Source organism: Montipora foliosa, chromosome 7, assembly GCF_036669935.1.
Source record: "Montipora foliosa isolate CH-2021 chromosome 7, ASM3666993v2, whole genome shotgun sequence".
In the NCBI taxonomy this organism is placed as follows: Eukaryota; Metazoa; Cnidaria; class Anthozoa; order Scleractinia; family Acroporidae; genus Montipora; species Montipora foliosa.
Window position 1 is genome coordinate 16,579,229 of NC_090875.1, and position 20,093 is coordinate 16,599,321.

Consider the following 20,093-nt stretch of genomic DNA (forward strand, 5'->3'; position numbering starts at 1 on the left):
TACCTAATTTTATATCCTCCTGCTGTTTTATTGCTGGAAGATAAAATCAATTCCTGATTAAGTATTTTTGTTGTCACAAAGCTGTAGTAATATTTTGCTACAGTAAAATTCTCCCTGCTGGTAAGCTGGACTTTTGAATCAAATATTGTTGTTTTGGCTATTCAGAGTTAACCTAATCTATGTTTATTTCTATAATTTAGAGGAAAGCAAACAATTGGCATTTTGCCACGCCCAGATTAGTCTCCTTTAGGGGTCACAAAAAGCTTGAGCCACGCCCAGATGGTCTCCTTTAGGGGTTAAATTCAAAATTTCCGACGAGCATCCCCGTCTGTTCCATATGGGAGTCCCCCCCCCCCCCCGGGCTTCTAGTGTACCCAATATGAGGTGCTATGACATGTCAAGTATGATTTTGGTTATTATTACTGCTAAATTCACTTTAAACTTTATTTTTGAACGACTGAAATACATTTCTTAATTTTCCCTTCGGTCTTAATAAATTTTCCTCTAGGGACCTCTTGAATGGCAATTTTAACAACTTAATTTTGAAAAAAAATGCGAAAATCTTAACATTTTCTGTTAGATGCAGGACCCCGGGGAAACAGTGTGTAACTATTTAGTTGGAAGAGAAACCATTTGGAAATTTAGTGGTATCTTTTTTGTTCCACTTTTTAAAAGATAAACGCATGAATTGAAATCAAGATGGTAACCATTAGCTGGTAAGCTCCACAAACGAATTTCCACTCGAACACTAGCCTGAACCGAGACTCGCGTTGACATTGAAATTTTAAAAGAAATTTCCCTCGTAGCCGTGTTGGCTTAAAAGAGAATCTCGCTGACATAGAAACGCACTATGCAGTCTACATTCGTCCGTTTTACTGGCCTGAAAAAGGGTCTTTTTTGTCCGCGGAGATCTAATAAAATTGATCTAATAAACACCGAATGGCAGCCATGTTTGATTTGATGTATTGAAGTCACATGACAAGGCCTCGACCAATCAGACATTTTTCGCCAGTGAAAAAGTCACTGTCAGCAAACATACCATGGCGTATGCGGTTGAAGAGTGCCGTCCAAGGTTGTGGACGGCGGTTGGATCAAAGTGAGTTTCGACTCACGGCAGAGGTCTCTTTGTCAGCTCAGTGAACGCGAAAGAAAAGATACCTCTGCTATCAGGGAACTGCCTTTGCTTTGACAACTACAAATGGCAAGACTTTATCGTTTTCTCGGATAAGGACGATAAATCGAAGACCTCGTCTTACAACACTATAAGCTCTGGAGGCAGGGGCGGATCCAGGGGGCTGGACTTTGGTGACCAGCCACCCTCCCCCCTTTTGAGATCGCTCAAACTAAGGCTACAGTATAATAGACTGCATGCGTAAATGGCCGCAATAAATCATTCTTTTGTCTGTATGCTAATTATTCTCACTACCCTCGTAAGCATGATAAAAAATACAAAAGAAATTTTTCTTTAAAATGAGGTTAGTGAGAATTATTAGCATAACGACAAAAGAATAACTTATTGGTAGCCGTTTTTATGCATATGGTCCATGGTTAATAAATATTTGCTGTTGTTTCATTTCGTACAGCTTCAAGAACGACTCGATTCAATAAAGTGTTTGCTTGTCACCTGGAAGAAGGTACACTCTTCTAACACTGTTAGGAGGGAACTTTTCAGATGTGTTTGTGCAGGAAGTAAAGAATGGAAGTGTTTTTGGAGACTCTAGTGACAACTGGGGTTTAAGAATCTTGAATCAAGGACATATGAGATTGGGAAACCAAACGAAGATGAGCACTCGGCTAAACGGGATTACAAAATGCAACTTTGTTCATTATCATTTGTCGAAGTCTGAGATTTATTCGTTCAATTTTGTTTCTTTTTAGAAGGCCAGCACTTGCTCAAATTAAAGTGTAAAGGAAAACACTAAGGCCATATCATTAACATGGCGTCAAAGCTACACGCATGCTTAAAGAAGTAGTGGCCTGATGTTTGACACAGTTCTCTTAGCATGCTTGGCACAATTTACCCACTTGCCGGTCGCTTTAAAAGATTGACCCACTTCCCTGGGTTAGAACATCCGGGGTTTGCTGGAAACAAATTGATGGCTGTTCCTCCAAAACCTTTGACTCCAGTGAGAAGGAAGCCTTGCAGCGTTGAAATCTGCACTTGAGACATTAAGATGTTGCTCGTAACCTTATCATTATTTCCGATCACAGCAATAGCGCCCAATGCACCTTTAGAGGGACTAATGCAACAGCCGGCTGTCCACATGGATCTTGGAATGCTGATCGCGTCGCCTCCCGGAGGTTGAAGGACGTCAAGTGTGTTCTGGGTCGCTTCTAGCCCGCTCTTTCCATTCTTAAGGCTAACCTCTGAGATTCCAGTGATTAGGTACAGGTTCCCACCACTCGGACTACATCTGTTTGTGGCATATTCCCTTATCTTTTTTTCATACTGAGCCCACTGGCCTCTGTTAAAACCTGCAGCTTGTGGAACAGCGTTTGTGTAGGTGAAGGTTGAAAGCATGTGCTCGTCAGTGAAGGAGTACGTCTGTGCAGGGACCAGATGGCCCTTATCATAGCCTGTTCCTTTGTATGTCGCATCATTTGCTTGTTTTGTGATACCTGTGTGGACGTAACAAGCACTGAGAGAGCCACTCAATAACAATCTCGATCTGGTCGTTGACATCCTTGTCTATTTAGTAAACAAGGCTTGAAAAAAATAACGTGATATTGGCGAAATAAGCTTTGCTTTCAACCGCACACCATAAAATGCCATCAATATAAGAGCAAAATCCTGAAGTATAGAGCGTTGATCTCATATGTAGGGGTGAATCCGGTCTGAGATAAGCTCTACAATTTTCTCTAAAAAGTGGTAAAATAATTCCTAATAACAAACGTTAGATTGAAATGTACGAATGGCATAAGTATGAAATATGTCGATGGCATGAGGAGCAAGGATAGCAAAGTCGGTTAGTTCCCGGCCTTGGTGCAAGAGGTCTCGAGATCGATTCCCGACTTCACCTCTTTGTTTTGACTTCTTTCCTTTCATTGTAGCTTAAGTAGCTTTTAATACCCTTAAAAAAAACGGAGCACTGATGGAGAGCGGGAAGTAAAATGAGCGCACTGTCCAAATCCGGTTTGTCAGTTGAATTACTGTCAGGCGTTATTGACGTTAAATATGGTCGCTTTACTTTACTTTTTACTTTATAAGTTCAGTTACAGGATTTTGATGGAAAGCATTATTTTAGAGAGATCAAACTTTAAAACACTTTACCTTTTTCTCTTCTCCACGTAGCACTGGGTCTCTTGGCTTTACCAAACTGGCTGGCTTCTGCTTGAGATACGACGTACGCGGAATAGATTGGTATTCCGTAGTTCTGATCGAACTTTGTTGAATAGAAGAAATTCACAGTATTCCCCGGAGCTTGTTGACAAATGAATCTGATGTTCGTCGTGCTTTTTCGGAAACCAGATGGAGGCTTTTGGCCAGCGAAAAAGCTTTTGCAGCTTTTCTGGATGGTTGTGGAAACCACTGCGTCTTGGATCTGAATATCCTCAGCATCCCTATTGTTTAACTCGTCAATGACTCCAGCATTTGGGAAAAAAAGAGTGAAAATGAGTGGCTCCCTTTAAGGTTGTATCAAGCACGAGAACTCAGCATGTTTGCTTACTTTCCGGCCTTCTTATCTAACTGCAGTAAAATATATTTCAGGGTAAATACTGTACTGATATGCAACGATAGCAAATATTCCAGCATTGAATTTCCTCGAACGATTCTTTCAAAATCTTAGTGGAAATACTGGAAGTATATTCTTAAACACGTATCTAACAAACACCGTCGTAATAAGTAAGAGATTCTCACCGTTTATCTTTGTGTCCTGTTGAATTAGTTTCGCTTGCGTGTTAGCCATCAAAATAGTAAAAATAAATAATACGAGAGTAAGTATATGGAGGGAAGTCATCTTCGCGTTCATTCGGAAAGGAAAAAGAAAACAGTAGAGTTTCCTTTCCTGTTTACGGAACGTGCAAAAACAGGAGTTTTCAAATTAAGGTTTTGGATAAAGGAAACTCGCCGATGATTGCCTGTCCAACTTGAAAATTAATCCTTTATTTAAATGCCACCTCAATGTGAATGAGATGTGATTACCTCATTTTTCAATCAGGGCCGTGGTAACAGGTTGTGATCATGTTACCCACACTGACCAGCGTATCAAGTGGAATGTCGTCCTTTCTTGCATTTTTAGATACCATAAAAAAAGAAGAAATCAATGTCAGCCGGACTTTTCTCCCACTTTGATTAGTAATACCATATAACAACGGAATAGTAATATGTGTCCAACATGCAACTCGGATAGTTAATGAAATAAGTTAATCAAAACATGAATCGTTACTGGTAATGAAATATTAAACGCCCATGAAAACGTGTCACAAGGTTTGGGTGTCTATTCAGCCGAAAAGTCAAAAGATAGGTTTTTCAAAACACTTTAATTAGTTAAACTCGACTTTAACTTGACTATTACTATCATCGACTATTATTATTGTTTTAAACACATCTATCACGGACCAGCAAAACGAACGATAAAATCCCGACATTTCGGAGTCCTCATGACGCCATTGTCAAGGTAACTTGTGGGCAAAGTGTAAATTGTAACAAGTGGTTGAAGCAGAGTTAGCGATGAATTAACATACTAGAGAGCAGGAAAATAAAAATTACACGATTACTGGCTCGCTGGTTCGCACGAATGGAATCCGATTTCACGTTCAGAATGGGTCTTTCTTCTCTAAACTTGCACCAAAGACTGGTTTCATGATGTGATCGCAACAATCGAAGTGATCGCAAAAACAACCCCAATACAACGATGCGGCGGTAGTGATCATTGCTACATATGAAAACAACACGCTCTGCGACGTCGCGACGGCGATCGCAGAAATAGAAACTTAGAAACTAATTAATGCTACACGTTTTTCGACTGGTAACCCAGTAATTAAATTAACCAACATTCGTTATTGAAAAGCTGACATTTCGAACCCTTATCCAAGACTGACAATTTGCATTTCGTAACTCAAATGATACACCCAAAATTAATCATGTTAATTCTCGTGTTTCAAACACCCATCGATGCAGCACCACGGATTCCTTAGAAACTAACGACAAAAGAAGACGTATTTAGGATGGTTCGTGTCACATGTGCTTCTCTGGTGTCACGTGTCCAAGCTTGTCGCTAGAACAGCACCACAAGCAAGTTTTTGGAAGGGAGGGGTGGGAAAGAACACAGACAGGATAAGGGTACCCGAGGCTTTCGGCTATTGACTTGCTCCGTAGGGAGAAACCTTGATAGACTTTTATTTCATCGTCTGTTTGAGTGTAATCCAAACAAAGAATCACGTTGACGATTATATTAAGGATTCAACCATTAATCTGGCATCTTTTGAGTCAGGTGTTAAGTGTGTTGCCAGAGGAGATCGTACATGTCCTGATTGGAGCACAGATACGTGATGTTATTGGTTGTCTGTCATGTGGGCCGTAATGTTATTGGCTAGGACGATTGGACTAGTGCACGTGAGTGGTTGGTTCGTTTGGATCCTCTCTGTTAGTGATATTGTTGTTGTGGTAGTTCACTGTAAGTGCACTACACAATATGTAGGGAGTTTAAGCAAAGACGACGTCGACCGCTACGCCAACGAAAATGTCATTCCAAAATATAACTTAACGCTATAGCAAGTATTCCGCAATTATTCCATCTTGTTAATTTGTACAATAAGGGTAAACTATCATGAAACTGGATAGATATGAACGGTTGTCGCCAAAACCTAAAATTTTGTGATTTGCCGTTGTTAATTTGTGGAGTATGGCACAGAAATGCACGGAAATTCATGCTCACGTTCAGCACGGCTATTTTTTTTCTTTTTTAACCAATTATCTTCTTGCATTGTGGCGTTCTCGTGGCCGTAGCCGTCGTCTTTTCTTAAACTCCTTGATCTAATATAGTGTAAGTCCGTGGCAGATAGGCCCGCAGCGCGTGCGTAAATCACGAGAATGTTAAAACAGGTATATTTTCAGGAAGCGTGTTTGAATTTCAACAAATGAGCCCCAAGATTGGCAAGAATTTGTAACGCTGATAAATACTAAAGCAGCTTCTATTTCCAAAACGATGGAATTACCTGGTGATAAATAACCTCAGACTTAATTGATTAGAGTGTAACGTGAAGTGCTAGTTTTGTACCCCAAATGAACCATGTGAGCGTTAGCCCTACTAATGGAAATGGGCCCACACAAGGACAGAGAAAAACTCTGACCAGGGTGGGAATTGAACCCACAATCTTCGGGTTAGATCACCGCTGCTCGTCTGGGAGTGTGAATTTTTGGCTTTTGCAGAATCAATGGTCGACCTCACGGGTTGGATGTTGAATTCGCATATTTCTTGTCGAACTTTATAAACTACAATCTTGGACAAAACTCATTGGGAAAATGTGGCCCTCTAATAAAGAGTAAATTCTTCCTACTTTGCCCCCTCCCCCCATTTCAATGTTTTTTCAAAAAGCGACCAAAGGCTCGCACAGTATTTTGCATTACATTATCAATATTGGTAAGGGGGGAAGGACCACTGTATTTTGTGAGTGCGTGCCAAATGATGCTTAAGCTAGAATTTTTCGCAACAGTTTTGTCCAAGATTGTAGAAAGAAAGAAAAAACAAACTGACAAAAGCAAAAACCCGGTGTCTTGCCATCATTTTGTCAGAGATGTATCCTTTTTTTTTTTCGCGAGTTGTTAACCCTGGTTTTCACTAGCGACGCAAGCATAAGAGCGCGTATTTCACCGTGAAAACGAGGTTGACGCAAGCAACTTGCTTGCTTGCTTGCGTTCGGTTACGTCGTGTAAACCGAAACAAAGCATAAGCACAAGGAAATTTGCTACGTCTGGCCAATTAAAGCACTCGTTCCAGATTTCCCGCGTCTGATCATTTAAACAAAATGGCGGATGCCGTGGTTGATTTTTATGATTATGGAAAACAAAACGCAGCTCACTTGAAATTTATCGAATAAAGCCGTGTTTCAAGTTACTGCACTACCACACGTACGCATTGCGTGCTTATTTTTTTGTAAATAAGTTGGTTTCCGGTCAATCAGATGAGTAAGTTTTTGAACACAGTTTAATGCATTAAGCCTTCCTTTATTGAGAGAACTTGGCAATTGTTTTAATCATGCCATTGTTCATTGTATTATTTTGTTAAAAAAAAAAGTACAATCCATCGTATACCCATTGAAAACGTCTTAGCTTGCCAAATCAACTACCTAACTATCGAGATTCCTTCTGTTTAGACTAGCCTTAGCGTCATTGCCCAAACACCAAATCCTCATATCCACACTATTAGTCGAGCCATAGAGATCCACATTCAAATGGTGTTTTTCCTTTATGGCTGTCATCCAGGATTTCGGACTTCGTAGAGATGAACAAAAAAGCGGCTAGAATGGACAGAAGATTCAGGAAACTAAACGATTTCAAGTTAAGTATTAACATTGATCTCTCTTCGCCAGGAACAAAAATTGGCAGTTTATCAGTTTCACCTTTCGCAACATATAATGGTTTAACTTGAAAGGAACTCCTTTGAAACTTGGTTTTATTGGCTATGTCGATACCACTGTCATTGCAACGAATTATCAAATTAAACTAGCGGTCATCACATAACTTCCTCTTGACGTGCCGGCCGGCACGTTGGGGTCCCTATTCCAAACAAACAATGGCCACCCTGTTGGTGTCCTAAGCATATCCTTCAAAAATCGAACTATAATTTCATTAAGAAGTCTCATCGTCTCCGGATTCTTAACAAAGAAAAACGTTTTTTTTGTATTATTAGAAATATGGCCGATGATCACGTGAGTGAAAACCAAGAATAGTAGTAAAAGTAACCCATGTTCAACCTCGTTCCCAGAGCCTTTCTCTGCCGAGAGTCTCTTCCCTGGGAACGACGTTGATCCACATTAACCCTCACGGCAAGGGTAGGGAGGAGTCATTTTTCCAGTGGGTAGCTTCCTTAATCACGGAGTGAAACCTTGGCAGGAGAATCATAATATTGAAATTTTCGGATTAGTCTCAAAGCACTTTTGGATTCGGCTCGTTAAGAACAAGATTTCTTATATCAAGAGAAGCATATTTACTCCGTAGGGCATTCTCATGTACGGTCCTTAAAAAATGAAATATGCTGAAGGGGCTAGGGGGGGGGGGGGGGGAATTGTTGCGCTATAAAGTCACGTGACCAGCGGCCATATAAGTCTTTCCGTAAGAAGAGGGAAAATATCTGTTTACAAACATTTCTTTCTTTTTTTTTTACAAATGTGCCAGCCACTGAAATCGAAAAACCAAACACTTCGTTCCAAAAACTAACGAGTCTCTGGTTGCTTCAATTCCCAGGGGATTTGCTTGAAAAACCAGCATTGAAGCACTGACTTCGTGCAAAAAAAGCTATGTAGGCTATTTCGAGCCTACCTTCCCTTACAGAAGAAGGCTTAAATTACGAAGTCTAATGTTACGAATATTAATTAATGTCATTCGTGTTAAAAGTACAATGAATCATCATGAAAAATTTTCATTTGAATTATCCGAATTACATTGATTGGGGAAATAACAGGAATTGCTACAGTCTTTTAAAAAATGTTAGACATAAAAAACCTTGTTTGACAAATCGATATTGATGGCATATCACAAGACTAAATGAAGACCGGCGAGTTAGAACTTCTCCCCCGTTTTAGGACGTAGTTACAGAGTGGTTTTGTATTTTTCTAACCACTTTTCCACCTCCCCTAAGTTGTAGTTGTAGGGACCCGTCCCACCCTCGTACACTATCTTGCCTTGCTGTATAATATACAGTCTCTCGGGCCAGGCTCCATACGCGTCGTTCGCTTCATTCTGCATCGAGTCGACCACAATAGGAGCGGTGCATGAACAGAACTCCTGCAAACGTTTGGCGGCGTCACAACGCTCTATTAAATTCTTGTGTTGCTGGATTTCCACGTTGTTCTATAATGAGAAATGGAATAAGGAAGGTGAAAAAGTAAGCCATTATTTCATTTTTTCATCATGATGCGTTACGAAGCTACATGTATGGGGGATAAATATTATGATAGCCTGTGCATGTCCAATCCCTTACCCTCCTGTAATATTGTTAAAATCCAGTCTCGACCCCAGAACTCGTCTCTTGACTGAGGGAGAGATGAGCTCTGGGGAACCCTGAAGCATAATGTCTTCTCATTGGTTTTCGTGAAGAACAATAAAAAGAGTCTCTAATTGGTGCATTCATGTTACACGTTGTTCAAATAGCCAATATTTGGCTATGAGAACCCTACGGTGCATGTTCTCCTACACAGAGTTTCCCAGAGCCTTAGGCCGATCCGAGGCTCTGGTGACGAGAATGTGTTAAAATCAAACAATTATACATCCAGTTTGTGACTTATAGCGAAGAAGACTCAACGTTGTTTTTTTTGGGGGGGTGGGGGAAGGGGGAGGAGGAGTGACCAGAGACCCGTTTCTCGAAAGTCCCGAAAGTTTTCGGGCCCAAAAAGCCATTTGTGAATCTGCCAACCGCTCGTTCAGGAAAGCCAATTTTTAAACATGTTTTCAATGTTACAAAAAGCAAACTGACTGTGAAGTTTGTTGCCTTAAATCCTCTCCGTTCTTGAGATACAGAGGGAATTGTGACACCCGAAAATGGCCCGTAAAGTTTCGGGACTTTCGAGAAAAGGGCCCCAGGTCCGTAGCCAAAAAAAAAATTATAACTGAGCCAATGTCCATGGTTAAATTCTCTCCGCAGGTATTTTAAGCGTTTATCATATGAGTACATTTCAAAGACAACTCTGGAATCGCGCTTTTTTTTCAAAATTCACGAAGAAATGACTCAGGCAAGTAGCTCGGAGTGCGTCATACTCTAAGCTAAGGCGCTGGTGACGTAGATTGATCTGCAGGACGCGAAAGTGACCTAAGGACTTTAACCTCCATATGGTAGCCTAGTTTTCCTGGAGGAATTGGATGAAGAAGATTAAGACATGTTTATGAACAAAGACCTATACAACCCCACCTTATAAGGTAACTAAAAGTGCACTTAAAAGGTTATGAAATCTCGTCTAAAATAAAAAAAAAACAGAGAAGAATATGGTGGCCAGTACTTACATTCCAACGCCAATCATCCGTTGGGTGAGCTTCGCTAATGTATACTGTAAGAAAATCTGCAACTTTGTCAAAATTGTGAACGACGGTCTCAAATTCTTTCACAAAAGTGACAAGGAACGGTGGTCAGGTGCAGCTGCCGAAGTTAAGAACAAGCGGGCGATTCCCTTTAGTAAAATCTAACAGCTTGCATTCTTTTCCATCAACCTTGGCAACTGTGCAATTCGGAGCAGAAAAGCCAAGCTTAGCCACCTTGTTTAAATCACCGACCAGTATTTTTACAATGGAGACGAAGTGCTTGCGTCCACCGTAAACGTCCCAAAAGTTTTGGTATGGAACACGATTGCTCTCTTCTTCGAACTTTTGAAGCTTGTTCTTAAGGATTGGAGTGTGGGACAACACCACTTTCACAACAAAGGCGACAATGCCTTTGATGTAAGTTAAACCAAGTGCTATGGCATACGGTAGGCTCTTCATCTTGATAGCGTGATAAACTGAGTGAAGACATTCGAGGTTGCAAAGTGGCTTCCACGGATTAGATCGGCTTTGAAATTGATAGCAATAGACCTCTTAAGCTTGTAAGTTTTGTTTTCCAATTTCAGACCACGTGATGTTGTCAAGGGAATTTACCTTTTGTTTTGTCAGAAGTTATGCGTACATATTCACGTGCATAGGACGAAATTTGAAAGAAAGTTTTCCCTAGGGTAACATCACGTGGTCTGAAATTGCAAAACAAAATGTCCAAGCTAAAGAGGTCTATAGAATCAATAGTAGAACAGTCTTGCAAACGACATACTTCATTGGCCAATTGTGACAGACTCAGGGTTTGCGTGAAACCTTATCCCCCACGCACAATTTGCGGACGAACTCATATTTGTTTCTTTGCCTCTGCTTCAGTAATCTTACTTTACTTTACCTTAGTTTAGTTAAGTTTAGTTGAAACGTTTGCAAACAAAATATTTAATCTAAGAAACGTATGGGAAATTCATTTTCAAGAAATAGAATGGGCAACTAATCGATTTCAAATGAAGTGTTAAAATGTCGCGCCACCGTTGAAGCGTTTCATCCCATCTCTTTACTTAAGTCTCTTGTAATGTAAATAACTAATCTACATGTCTGAGGTATTGTAATAAACAAGAAATAAACAGACGTATTGAGGAATGACATGGCAGACGATAATGAGTGACTGTCCTGTACTAATTATGCGCAGGTTGAAGGATCGTGCAACAATACCAGTATATAAATCCACCTCTCAAATTTAATACAGTGTCAGGTAGACAAGTATTGAGAACATAGATTATTGTCAGCTTAAGGATATGGTTCTGATATACCACTAAATTCTCTCGACCATTCAACTAAGAAATATATGGAAGTAGTTAGGATAATTAACTGTTAGATCATGGGGGTTAAAGGATTAAGAGGCTTAGGCTTGTCCCAATTTCTGTGGAAAAAACAAAAAAGAGTGCTTCAAAAGTGCAACAAATTGCTCAAATAGTTGTAAAAGGTGCTCACTAAAAGTTGCTAAAACTTTTGAGAGAATCCCTTGGAAATTTTTCAACAGTATGTCTATAAAGAAATGTGCGTTTGAATTGAGGGTTATGGAATGCTTTCACTCACGTGATCAGTAACCTTTTTTTTTACCCTGAAACAAAAGAAAACATTTGCATGATAATAGAGCTCAATTCCTGGAGGATTAGTTGGGTACACCAACATGGCTGCCGTTCTATTGTTTAGGATTACCAACATGGCCGCCGTGACGTCACGTGAAAACACTCTATAGACGGAAGACTGAAATGATCCACGGACTCAACTTGACAAAAGACTTTTTTGCAGATACAGGAGCATTTGATTTCGATCGTTCAAATAGCTATTATGGGATGCCCAGGGAGCAAACACGTATTTAACCTGCCCCAAGAGCATCCCATAATGTCTTTCGAAACAATAGAAATCAAAATGTCCGCCGTCTTTGAAAAAAAGTCTACTTAGTTAAGCAACTGTCACTTTCTAGACATCCGGCCTCAATCGCTTCATAGCTCAGGTGGTAGAGCAGTACACTGGCTCGCAAAGGGTCATGGGTTTGAATCCCGTCCCGTCGTATGTGAGCTGAAACAACGTGAAGTTCAGGTGAGGATTCGGTCGCTAAGTAACCACCACGCACACTCAACACAATGAGTTTTGACCCATGGCAGAGGTCTATTTTCTCGTCCTCGTCAGTCCAGCGAAACCAAAAAGAAAAGAGACCTTTGCTAGCAGGGAAATGACAGGATAGACCCTATTGCGCAACTATGCCGATTTCCGACACAGGAAAAAAAACTTTAAATACTACACGTTTTTCAACTGGAAACCCAGTAATTAAATTAACCAACATCCGTTATTGAAAAGCTGAAATTTCGAGCCCTTGTCCAAGACTGCCAATTTGCGTTTCCTAACTCAAATGATAGACCCAAAATTAATCATGTTAATTCTTGTGTTTCAAACACCCATCGATGCAGCACCACGAATTCCTTAGAAACTAACGACAAAAGAAGACGTGTTTAGGAAGATTCGTGTCACACGTGCTTCTCTGGTGTCACGTGTCCAAACTTGTTGCTAGAACAGCACCACAAGCAAGTTTTTGGAAGGGAGGGGTGGGGAATAACACAGACAGGATAAGGGTACCGGAGGCTTTCGGCTATTGCCTTGCTATATGCAGAAACATTAATAGACTTTAATTACATCGTCTGGTTCAGTGTAATCCAAACAAAGAATCCTATTCACGATTAAGCATTCAACCACTCATCTGAGCTAAAGTCATCTTTAGAGTCAGGTGTTAAGTGTGTTGCCAGAGGAGATCGTACATGTGCTGATTGGTTATTGATTGTCTGTCATGTGGACCGTAATGTTATTGGCTATGACGATTGGACTAGTGCACGTGAGTGGTTGGTTCGTTTGGATCCTCTCTGTTAGTGATTATGTTGTTGTGGTAATGCACTGGAAGTGCACCACACAATATTTCACCCAGTTGTAAGAGTAGAGAGTTTAAGCAAAGACGACGTCGACCGCTACGCCAACGAAAATGTCATTCCAAAATATAACTTAACGCTATAGCAAGTATTCCGCAATTATTCCGTCTTGTTCATTTGTACAATAGGGGTGAACTATCATGAAACTGGACAGATATGAACGGTTGTCGCCAAAACCTAAAATTTTGTGATTTGCCGTTGTTGTTTTGTGGAGTATGCCACAGAAATGCACGGAAATTCATGCTGCACGTTCAGCACGACTATTTTTTTTCTTTTTTAACCAATTATCTTCTTGCATTGTGGCGTTCTCGTTGCCGTAGCCGTCGTCTTTGCTTAAACTCCCTGATCTAATATAGTGTAAGTCCGTGGCAGATAGGCCTGCAGGGCGTGCGTAAACCACGAGAATGTTAAAACAGGTATATTTTCAGGAAGCGTGTTCGAATTTTAACAAATGAGCCCCAAAAATTGGCAAGAATTTGTAACGCTGATAAATACTAAAGCAGCTTCTATTTCCAAAACGATGGATTTACCTGGTGATAAATAACCTCAGACTTAACTGATTAGAGTGTAACGTGAAGTGCTAGTTTTGTACCCCCAAATGAACCATGTGAGCGTTAGCCCTACTAATGGAAATGGGCCCACACAAGGACAGAGAAAAACTCTGACCAGGGTTGGAATTGAACCCACGACCTTCGGGTTAGATCACCGCTGCTCGTCTGGGAGTGTGAATTTTTGGCTTTTGCAGAATCAATGGTTGACCTCACGGGTTGGATGTTGAATTCGCATATTTCTTGTCGAACTTTATAAACTACAATCTTGGACAAAACTCATTGGGAAAATGTGGCCCTCTAATAAAGAGTAAATTCTTCCTACTTTGCCCCCTCCCCCCATTTCAAGGTTTTTTTGAAAAAGCGACCAAAGGCTCGCACAGTATTTTGCATTACATTATCAATATTGGTAAGGGGGTAAGGGGGGAAGGACCAATGTATTTTGTGAGTGCGTGCCAAATGATGCTCAAGCTAGAATTTTTCCCATGAGTTTTGTCCAAGATTGTAGAAAGAAGGAAAAAACAAACTGACAAAAGCAAAAACCCGGTGTCTTGCCATCATTTTGTCAGAGATGTATCCTTTTTTTTTTTTCGCGAGTTGGTAACCCTGGTTTTCACTAGCGACGCAAGCATAAGAGCGCTTATTTCACCGTGAAAACGAGGTTGACGCAAGCATAAGCGCATGCGCAAGGGTTAAATCTTTTCCTTTTCCTTGTTCTTGCGCTTATGCTTGCGTTCGGTTGCGTTATGTAAAACGAAACACAGCATAAGCACAAGGAAATTGGCTGCGTCTGGCCAATTAAAGCACTCGTTCCAGATTTCCCGCGTCTGATCATTTCAACAAAATGGCGGATGCCGTGGTTGATTTTTATGATTATGGAAAACAAAACGCAGCTCACTTGAAATTTATCGAATAAAGCCGTGTTTCAAGTTACTGCACTACCACACGTACGCATTGCGTGCCTATTTTTTTGTAAATAAGTTGGTTTCTGGTCAATCAGATGAGTAAGTTTTTGAACACAGTTTAATGCATTAAGCCTTCCTTTATTGAGAGAACTTGGCAATTGTTTTAATCATGCAAGGTACAATCCATCGTATACCCATTGAAAATCTCTTAGCTTGCCAAATCAACTACCTAACTATCGAGATTCCTTCTGTTTAGACTAGCCTTAGCTTCATTGCCCAAACACCAAATCCTCATATCCACACTATTAGTCGAGCCATAGAGATCCACATTCAAATGGTGTTTTTCCTTTATGGCTGTCATCCAGGATTTCGGACTTCGTAGAGATGAACAAAAAAGCGGCTAGAATGGATAGAAGATTCAGGAAACTGACGATTTCAAGTTAAGTATTTACATTGATCTCTCTTCGCGAGGAACAAAAATTGGCAGTTTATCAGTTTCACCTTTCGCAACATATAATGGTTTAACTTGAAAGGAACTGCTTTGAAACTTGGTTTTATTGGCTATGTCGATACCACTGTCATTGCAACGAATTATCAAATTAAACTAGCGGTCATCACATAGCTTCCTCTTGACGTGCCGGCCGGCACGTTGGGGTCCCTATTCCAAACAAACAACGGCCACCCTGTTGGTGTCCTAAGCATATCCTTCAAAAATTGAACTATAATTTCATTAAGAAGTCTCATCGTCTCCGGATTCTTAACAAAGCAAAACGTTTCTTTTGTATTATTAGAAATGTGGCCGATGATCACGTGAGTGAAAACCAAGAATAGTATTAAAAGTAACCCTTGTTCAACCTCGTTCCCAGAGCTTTTCTCTGCCGAGAGTCTCTTCCCTGGGAACGACGTTGATCCATGTTAACCCTCACGGCAAGGGTAGGGAGGAGTCATTTTCCAGTGGGTAGCTTCCTTAATCACGGAGTGAAACCTTGGCAGGAGAATCATAATATTGAAGTTTTCGGATTAGTCTCAAAGCACTTTTGGATTTGGCTCGTTAAGAACAAGATTTCTTATATCAAGAGAAGCATATTTACTCCGTAGGGCATTCTCATATACGGTCCTTAAAAAATGAAATATGCTGAAGGGGTTGCGGGGGGGGTGGGGGATTTTTGCGCTATAAAGTCACGTGACCAGCCGCCATATAAGTCTCTCCGTAAGAAGAGGGAAAATGTCTGTTTACAAACATTTCTTTCTTTTTTTTTCACAAATGCGCCAGCCACTGAAATCGAAAAACCAAACACTTCGTTCCAAAAACTAACGAGTCTCTGGTTGCTTCAATTCCCAGGGGATTTGCTTGAAAAACCAACATGGAAGCACTGACGTCGTGCAAAAAAAGCTATGTAGGCCATTTCGAGCCTATCTTCCCTTACAGAAGAAGTCTTAAATTACGAAGTCTAATGTTACGAATATTAATTAATGTCATTCGTGTTAAAAGTACAATGAATCACCATGAAAAATTTTCATTTGAATTATCCGAATTACATTGATTGGGGAAATAACAGGAATTGCTACAGTCTTTTAAAAAATGTTAGACATAAAAAACCTTGTTTGACAAATCGATATTGATGGCATATCACAAGACTAAATGAAGACCGGCGAGTTAGAACTTCTCCCCCGTTTTAGGACGTAGTTACAGAGTGGTTTTGTATTTTTCTAACCACTTTTCCACCTCCCCTAAGTTGTAGTTGTAGGGACCCGTCCCACCCTCGTACACTATCTTGCCTTGCTGTATAATATACAGTCTCTCGGGCCAGGCTCCATACGCGTCGTTCGCTTCATTCTGCATCGAGTCGACCACAATAGGAGCGGTGCATGAACAGAACTCCTGCAAACGTTTGGCGGCGTCACAACGCTCTATTAAATTCTTGTGTTGCTGGATTTCCACGTTGTTCTATAATGAGAAATGGAATAAGCAAGGTGAAAAAGTAAGCCATTATTTCATTTTTTCATCATGATGCATTACGAAGCTACATGTATGGGGGATAAATGTTATGATAGCCTGTGCATGTTCAGTGCCTTACCCTCCTGTAATATTGTTAAAATCCAATCTCGACCCCAGAACTCGTCTCTTGACTGAGGGAGAGATGAGCTCTGGGGAACCCTGAAGCAGAATGTCTTCTCATTGGTTTTCGTAAAGAACAGTCAAAAGCGTCTCTAATTGGTGTATTAATGTTAGCACGAGGAGTGAGCAGGCGCCGTAAGGTTCAAACAGCCAATATTTGGCTATGAGAACCCAACGGTGCATGTTCTCCTACACAAAGTTTCCCACAGCCTTGGGCCGATCCGAGGCTCTGGTGACGAGAATGTGTTAAAATCAAACAATTATACATCCAGTTTGTGACTTATAGCGAAGAAGATTCAACGTTGTTTATTTTTGGGGGGAGGGGGAGGGGGGAGGAGGAGTGACCAGAGATCCGTTTCTCGAAAGTCCCGAAAGTTTTCAGGCCAAAAAGCCATTTGTGAATCTGCCAACCGCTTGTTCAGGAAAGCCAATTTTTAAACATGTTTTCAATGTTACAAAAAGCAAACTGACTGTGAAGTTTGTTGCCTTAAATCCTCTCCGTTTTGGAGATACAGAGGGAATTGTGACACCCGAAAATGGCTCGTAAAGTTCGGGACTTTCGAGAAAAGGGCCCCAGGTCCGTAGCCAAAAAAGCCAATGTCCATGGATAAATTCTCCCCGCAGGTATTTTAAGCGTTTATCATATGAGTACAATTCAAAGACAACTCTGGAATCGTGCTTTTTTTTCAAAATTCACGAAGAAATGACTGAGGCAAGTAGCTCGGAGTGCGTCATACTATAAGCTAAGGCGCTGGTGACGTAGATTGATCTGCAGGACGCGAAAGTGACCTAAGGACTTTAACCTCCATATGGTAGCCTAGTTTTCCCGGAGGAATTGGATGAAGAAGATTAACACATGGTTATGAACAAAGACCTATACAACCCCACCTTATAAGGTAACTAAAAGTGCACTTAAAAGGTTATGAATTCTCGTCTAAAATAAAAAAAAAACAGAGAAGAATATGGTGGCCAGTACTTACATTCCAACGCCAATCATCCGTTGGGTGAGCTTCGCTAATGTATACTGTAAGAAAATCTGCAACTTTGTCAAAATTGTGAACGACGGTCTCAAATTCTTTCACAAAAGTGACAAGGAACGGTGGTCAGGTGCAGCTGCCGAAGTTAAGAACAAGCGGGCGATTTCCTTTAGTAAAATCTAACAGCTTGCATTCTTTTCCATCGACCTTGGCAACTGTGCAATTCGGAGCAGAAAAGCCAAGTTTAGCCACCTTGTTTAAATCACCGACCAGTATTTTTAGAATGGAGACGAAGTGCTTGCGTCCACCGTAAACGTCCCAAAAGTTCTGGTATGGAACACGATTCCTCTCTTCTTCGAACTTTTGAAGCTTGTTCTTAAGGATTGGAGTGTGGGACAACACGACTTTCACAACAAAGGCGACAATGCATTTGATGTAAGTTAAACCAAGTGCTATGGCATACGGTAGGCTCTTCATCTTGATAGCGTGATAAACTGAGTGAAAACGCTCGAGGTTGCAAAGTGGCTTCTACGGATTAGATCGGCTTTGCTATTGATAGCAATAGACCTCTTAAGCTTGTAAGTTTTGTTTTCCAATTTCAGACCACGTGATGTTGTCAAGGGAATTTACCTTTTGTTTTGTCAGAAGTTATGCCTACATATTCACGTGCATAGGACGAAATTTGAAAGAAAGTTTTCCCTAGAATAACATCACGTGGTCTGAAATTGGAAAACAAAATGTACAAGCTAAAGAGGTCTATAGAATCAATAGTAGAACAGTCCTGCAAACGACATACTTCATTGGCCAATTGTGACACACTCAGGGTTTGCGTGAAACCTTATCCCCCACGCACAATTTGCGGACGAACTCATATTTGTTTCTTTGCCTCTGCTTCAGTCATCTTACTTTACTTTACTTTACTTTAGTTTCGTTTAGTTTAGTTTAGTTGAAACGTTTGCAAACAAAATATTTAATCTAAGAAACGTATGGGAAATTCATTTTCAAGAAATAGAATGGGCAACAAATCGATTCAAATGAAGGGTTGAAATGTCGCGCCACCGTTGAAGCGTTTCATCCCATCTCTTTACTTAAGTCTCTTGTAATGTAAATAACTAATCTACATGTTTGAGGTATTGTAATAAACAAGAAATAAACAGACGTATTGAGGAATGACATGGCAGACGATAATGAGTGACTGTCCTGTACTAATTATGCGCAGGTTGAAGGATCGTGCAACAATACCAGTATATAAATCCACCTCTCAAATTTAATACACTGTCAGGTAGACAAGTATTGAGAACGAAGATTATTGTCAGCTTAAGGATATGGTTCTGATATACCACTAAATTCTCTCGACCATTCAACTAAGAAATATATGGAAGTAGTTAGGAGAATTAACTTTTAGATCACAGGGGTTTAAGGATTAAGAGGCTTAGGCTTGTCCCAATTTCTCTGGAAAAAACAAAAAAGAGTGTTTCAAAAGTGCAACAAATTGCTCAAATAGTTGTAATAAAGGTGCTCACTAAAAGTTGCCAAAACTTTTGAGACAATCCCTTGGAGATTTTTCAGCAGTATGTCTATAAAGAAATGTGCGTTTGAAGTGAGGGTTATGGAATGCTTTCACTCACGTGATCAGTAACCTTTTTTTTTTCCCCTGAAACAAAAGAAAACATTTGCATGATAATAGAGCTCAATTCCTAGAAGATTAGTTGGGTACATCAACATGGCTGCCTTTCTATTGTTTAGGATATTACCAACATGGCCGCCGTGACGTCACGTGAAAACACTCTATAGACGGAAGACTGAAATGATCCACGGACTCAACTTGACAAAAGACTTTTTTGCAGATACGGGAGCATTTGATTTCGATCGTTCAAATAGCTATTATGGGATGCCCAGGGAGCAAACAAGTATTAACTTGCCCCAAGAGCATCCCATAATGTCTTTCGAAACAATAGAAATCAAAATGTCCGCCGTCTTTGAAAAAAAGTCTACTTAGTTAAGCAACTGTCACTTTCTAGACCTCCGGCCTGAATCGCTTCATAGCTCAGTTGGTAGAGCAGTACACTGGCTCGCAAAGGGTCATGAGTTTGAATCCCGTCCCGTCGTATGTGAGCTGAAACAACGTGAAGTTTCAGGTGAGGATTCGGCACGTTCAGAACGACTATTTTTTTTCTTTTTTAACCAATTATCTTCTTGCATTGTGGCGTTCTCGTTGCCGTAGCCGTCGTCTTTGCTTAAACTCCCTGATCTAATATAGTGTAAGTTCGTGGCAGATAGGCCCGCAGGGCGTGCGTAAATCACAAGAATGTTAAAACAGGTATATTTTCAGGAAGCGTGTTTGAATTTTAACAAATGAGCCCCAAAAATGGCAAGAATTTGTAAC

General features: G+C 40.5%; 1 protein-coding gene and 2 pseudogenes across 2 annotated transcripts; all 3 read right to left on the bottom strand.

Annotated features, from left to right (window-relative positions):
• Nucleotides 1-1,644: 1,644 nt before the first annotated feature.
• Nucleotides 1,645-4,438, bottom strand: LOC138010872 (nuclease-like). Of its 2 annotated transcripts, none has more exons than XM_068857899.1 (3): nt 3,860-4,438; nt 3,272-3,583; nt 1,645-2,619 (listed from the first exon to the last, which is right to left on the bottom strand). In XM_068857899.1, the coding sequence occupies exons 1-3, from the start codon at nt 3,969-3,971 to the stop codon at nt 2,018-2,020; spliced, it is 1,026 nt and encodes a 341-aa protein (XP_068714000.1). In that variant the 5' UTR covers nt 3,972-4,438; the 3' UTR covers nt 1,645-2,017. The 2 variants fall into 2 exon arrangements, with proteins under 2 accessions (XP_068714000.1, XP_068713999.1); XM_068857898.1 differs by having other exon boundaries at nt 3,272-3,589.
• A 2,715-nt stretch (nt 4,439-7,153) lies between these two features.
• Nucleotides 7,154-10,788, bottom strand: LOC138010876 (type I iodothyronine deiodinase-like; annotated as a pseudogene).
• Nucleotides 10,789-14,739: 3,951 nt separating this feature from the next.
• LOC138010877 (type I iodothyronine deiodinase-like) lies at nt 14,740-18,317 on the bottom strand (annotated as a pseudogene).
• Between the last annotated feature and the right edge of the window lie 1,776 nt (nt 18,318-20,093).

Bases quoted from the DNA above. Each gene is read 5' to 3' on its own strand.
- LOC138010872 (XM_068857898.1), bottom strand. From the start codon at position 3,971: ATGAACGCGAAGATGACTTCCCTCCATATACTTACTCTCGTATTATTT. The intron at 3,590-3,859 runs GTGAGAATCTCT...TTTTCCCAAATG, and splicing joins ACAGGACACAAAGATAAACG to CTGGAGTCATTGACGAGTTA. The intron at 2,620-3,271 runs GTAAAGTGTTTT...ACGTCCACACAG, and splicing joins TACGTGGAGAAGAGAAAAAG to GTATCACAAAACAAGCAAAT.